Below are 4418 nucleotides of genomic sequence, written 5' to 3' on the forward strand. Positions count from 1 at the left end.
ATTTTACAATGGGCTAACCTATGAAACCGAAGTTCGTTTTGACACGGCTGCGGGAGGTAATTTAATGGCAAGGAAAAATGTCACCGAATGTAACGAGATGTTTTAAAGCTTCGCTCAATTGGACTACGCCAAAGGGCCACAACGTGGGAATTCCACTCCCGTTAGCAGTACATCCTCATCTTCTCGAGGTGTACATCAGGTTAATCTGGATACTACTGTGTCTGCTGCTTTGAATTCATTAAATCGAGAGGTGAAGGAACTTAAGACGAATGTGGACAAGTGTGAGTTTTGTAGGGGTGGACATGGCATGTTGGAGTGCCCGGTGATGAATCAACAGGTCGATTTTTTGCTAGTCAAAATAGGTTTCCCAACAATTACAACAACAACAATCAGAATTGGAACACCTACAAGAACTCAAATCAGAATAACTCCAACTGGCGTCCCACGGGCGCACCATTCGGCTTTCAAAATTCTTATAATCAAGGAAAATGTCAGTATAATAATAATACTAACAATGGTACTAATGTTCAAAATAATGTGCAGAATTCGAATGGTGGAATGGGACGTCTAGAAGATATGATGAAGCAAATCTTGGAGAGAGATCAAGTTATACAGAAAAAGTTTGCTGAACACGATTTACTCTTCAAGAATCAACAATCTTCGTTGCTTGACCTCTAAAGTTCCGTGAGCGATATTGCTCTCCATCTCTATGGAAGACCTCATAGACAGTTTTCTGGTACTACTCAGCCGAATCCGGCCGGTCAATTGAAAGCAATTACTACTTGCAGCGGAAGGGTTTTGGGTCCCTAGGTTGTTAAACAAAGAGTTGGAGTTGAAGAAGAGGAAGTGGTTGATGAAGAGATTGAGATGGAGGCTCCGGGTAAGTCACATGGTAAAACACCAATTATTGAGCCATAAGTTGAGAAAAAGCCGGTTGAGTTCCGGCCACCACCCAATATTGATATTGCCCATGTTTCGTATCCCGCTCGTCTCAAGAATCAAAAGTACACGAGGGAATACGGGCATTTTTTGGACATGTTCCGACAGTTGAAGATTAATCTTCCATTTATTGAAGCTCTCCAACACATGCCAAAGTATGCGAAATTTTTGAAATATTTGCTCAAGAGGAAAGATCAGTTGGGAGAGGTTTCATCTATTCCACTTAGCGGAGATTGTTCGGCGGTAGTGTTGAATCGGGTCCCGGAAAATTTATCGGATCCGGGTGTGTTTACAATCCCGTGTACATTCGGATGTGATATGATGAGTCAAGCATTGGCGGATTTGGGTGCTAGTATAAATCTTATGCCATATTCATTGTATGAGAAGTTGGAGTTGGGCAAGCTTACACCAACTCGTATGTCGTTGTCATTGGCGGATCATTCGGTTAAATATCCACGAGGTATTATTGAGAATTTGCTAGTGAAAGTAGATAAGTTTGTGTTTCCAGTAGATTTTGTGGTTCTTGACATGGAGGCCGACGAAAGGATCCCCATTATTCTTGGTCGGACATTTTTGAGAACGGCGAAGGCTCTTATTGATGTGTATGATGGGAGAATCACACTTCGGGTTGGTGATGAGAATGTTACTTATGATGTTGCTAAGTCGATGAAGCACCCGGGTGATAATGATGATTTTAGTGGTCCATGCCATTCGGTGTATTTTCTTAATTCTTTTATTCCGGGTTTGGATACGTGCCTTGATTATATTTGTGGAGCCGATTTAGTTGGGATGGATGAGGAAAAAGAGTTGACGGATATTGTGGAGGATAGTGAAGAAGAAGTGGTAGATGACGTTTCTTGCTTGGCGGAGATTATGGAGGTTAGTGAGGTTATTTGTGAAAAAGCGGTAGAAAAACTTGTTGCGTTGGAATTAAAGGTTCTTCCATCACATTTGGAGTATTCTTACCTTGAAGAGGGCTCAAATTTTCCCGTTATTGTTTCTTCTAAGTTGAGTGAGGAAGAGAAGTCAAAGTTGATTGAAGTGTTGAAGTTGCATAAAGGGGCGATTGCATGAAGACTTTCGGATATTCAAGGTATTAGCCCCGCTTATTTTACCCACCGGATTTTGATGGAAGGTGAGTATAAACCGGTGGTTCAACCCCAAAGGTGTCTTAGCCCAAATATGCAAGAAGTATTCAAGAAAGAGGTGATTAAGTTGATGGATGCCGGGATGAATTATCCGATTTCGGACTCTCCATGGTAAGTCCGACTCAAGTTGTTCCAAAGAAAGGGGGAATGATGGTTGTCATGAATGAAAAGAATGAACTTATCCCTTCGCATACGGTTACCGGTTGGCGTGTGTGTATTGACTACCGGAGGTTGAATGATGCTACTCGAAAGGACCACTTCCCATTGCCGTTCATTGATCAAATGTTGGAGCGTCTCGCAGGTCAGCAATTTTATTGTTTTCTTGATGGTTTTTCAGGTTATTTTCAGATTCCAATCGCACGGAAGACCAAGAGAAGACGAATTTTACATGTCCGTATGGCACGTATGCGTATCGTCGCATGCCGTTTGGGTTGTGTAATGCTCCGGCTATCTTTCGGCATTGTCTGGTTGAAAATTTTCAGGATATGATAGAAACGCCCATGGAGGTTTTTATGGATGATTTTCGGTGTACGGTAATTCTTTCGATCATTGTTTGGGTAATCTTGAGAGGATGTTGAAGAGGTGCATCGAGACGAAGTTGATGTTGAATTGGGAAAAGTGTCACTTTATGGTGACGGAAGGGATAGTGTTGGTTCATAAAATTTCAAGAGATGGTATAGAGGTAGATCGGGCGAAGATTGACACGATTAGTAGGCTTCCTCCACCGACATATTTTAAGGCTATAAGAAGTTTTCTTGGTCATGCAGGTTTCTACCAACGGTTTATTAAAGACTTTTCCAAAATTACCCGCCCGATGACCCGATTATTAGAGAAAGATGTCCCTTTTGTGTTCGATGAGGAATGTTTGAAGGCGTTCAAGTTCTTCAAAGAGCAACTCGCGAGTGCTCCTATTCTCGTGTCACCAGATTGGAATTTATCGTTTGAGCTCATGTGTGACACGAGCGATTATGCGGTTGGAGCGGTTTTGGGGCAAAGGTGTGAGAAACATTTTCACCCTATTTATTATGTAAGCAAGACATTGGATGATGCCCAAGAGAACTACACCACCACCGAAAAGGAACTTTTAGCCGTTGTGTTTGCTTTTGACAAGTTTCGATCCTATCTTGTGCTTTCTAAGACCACCACTTTTATCGATCATGCAGATTTGCGTTTCCTTTTTCACAAGAAAGACGTGAAGCCCGTCTCATACGGTGGATTCTTTTACTTTCCGAGTTTGATATCGAAATTAAAGACAAGAAGGGGGCTGAGAATGTTTCGGCGGATCATCTTTTCCATTTAGAAGATCCAAAGAGGGAAGAGATTCCTGAGGACGAGATTGGTGATAGATTCCCGCATGAGTCGATTGATTTTGTTGCACCCGAAAAGCAAGGTTTGTCATGGTTCACCGATTTTGCTAATTATTTATCTACATGCCTTTTGTTGAAAGGGATGACCACGCAACAAAAGAAGAAGTTTTTCCGGGATGTTACTCGGTATGTTTGGGATGATCCTTTTCTTTTCAACATTGGTGGTGACCGGATTTTTAGAAGATGTGTGTCGAAAGAAGAAGGGTTGGATATTTTGAGACATGTTCACGAAGGTCTAACGGGAGGTCATCATGGAGCCCATGCCACGACCCAGAAGGTATTTGATTGTGGTTTTTATTGGCCGTCGGTTGTGAAAGATGTGGTGGAATTTGTTAAGACGTGTGATGCTTGTCAACGCACCGGAAATATTTCATCGAAAACGAGATGCCTCAAAACCCCATACAAACTCTTGAAATTTTTATTTTTGGGGCATCGACTTTATGGGACCGTTTCCCGTTTCCGGTGGTGACAAGTATATTTTAGTGACGATAGATTATGTTTCCATGTGGGTTGAAGCCCAAGCATTGGTCACGAATGATGCTAGAGTTGTTGTGAAGTTATTAAAGAAGTTGTTCACTCGGTTTGGGACTCCACGGGCGATTATTAGTGATTGAGTTACTCATTTTTTCAATTCCATCATGGAGAATGCATTAGCTCGTTATGGAGTTACTCATCGCACCTTTACCGCTTACCATCCTCAAACGAATGGTCAAGTCGAAAATGCTAATAGAGGGGTGAAGAGAATTCTGGAGAAGACGGTGGGAATAAGTCGGAAAGATTGGTCAGAGAAATTGGATGACGCGCTATGGGCATTCAGAACCACGTACAAGACACCGTTGGGTACTACAACATTTATGCTCGTTTACGATAAAGCATGTCATCTTCCCGTTGAGTTAGAGCATCGGGCGTTTTGGTCGTTGAAGACGATAAATGTTGATCTTACTGAGGCCGCAAGGAAGAGGTA

The 4418-nt window shown here is 42.2% G+C and overlaps 1 protein-coding gene across 1 annotated transcript; it reads left to right on the plus strand.

Moving 5' to 3' along the window:
• The first annotated feature begins 1035 nt into the window (after nt 1-1035).
• On the plus strand, nt 1036-2876 carry LOC143574498 (uncharacterized). Its single transcript, XM_077059124.1, has 2 exons — nt 1036-1541; nt 2855-2876. The coding sequence occupies exons 1-2, from the start codon at nt 1036-1038 to the stop codon at nt 2874-2876; spliced, it is 528 nt and encodes a 175-aa protein (XP_076915239.1).
• The last annotated feature ends 1542 nt before the right edge of the window (nt 2877-4418 follow it).

The sequence above is a fragment of the Bidens hawaiensis genome, unplaced genomic scaffold (genome assembly GCF_021521415.1).
Source record: "Bidens hawaiensis isolate Kalapana, Puna unplaced genomic scaffold, B.hawaiensis_p1.1 tig00000142_1, whole genome shotgun sequence".
NCBI lineage: Eukaryota > Viridiplantae > Streptophyta > Magnoliopsida > Asterales > Asteraceae > Bidens > Bidens hawaiensis.

What these genes read in the sequence shown, in the direction of transcription:
- LOC143574498 (XM_077059124.1), top strand. Translation starts at nt 1,036, where the DNA reads ATGTTCCGACAGTTGAAGATTAATCTTCCATTTATTGAAGCTCTCCAA. An exon ending in GCGAAGGCTCTTATTGATGT is followed by an intron (nt 1,542 to 2,854) that starts GTATGATGGGAG and finishes TTGGTCATGCAG; the next exon opens with GTTTCTACCAACGGTTTATT.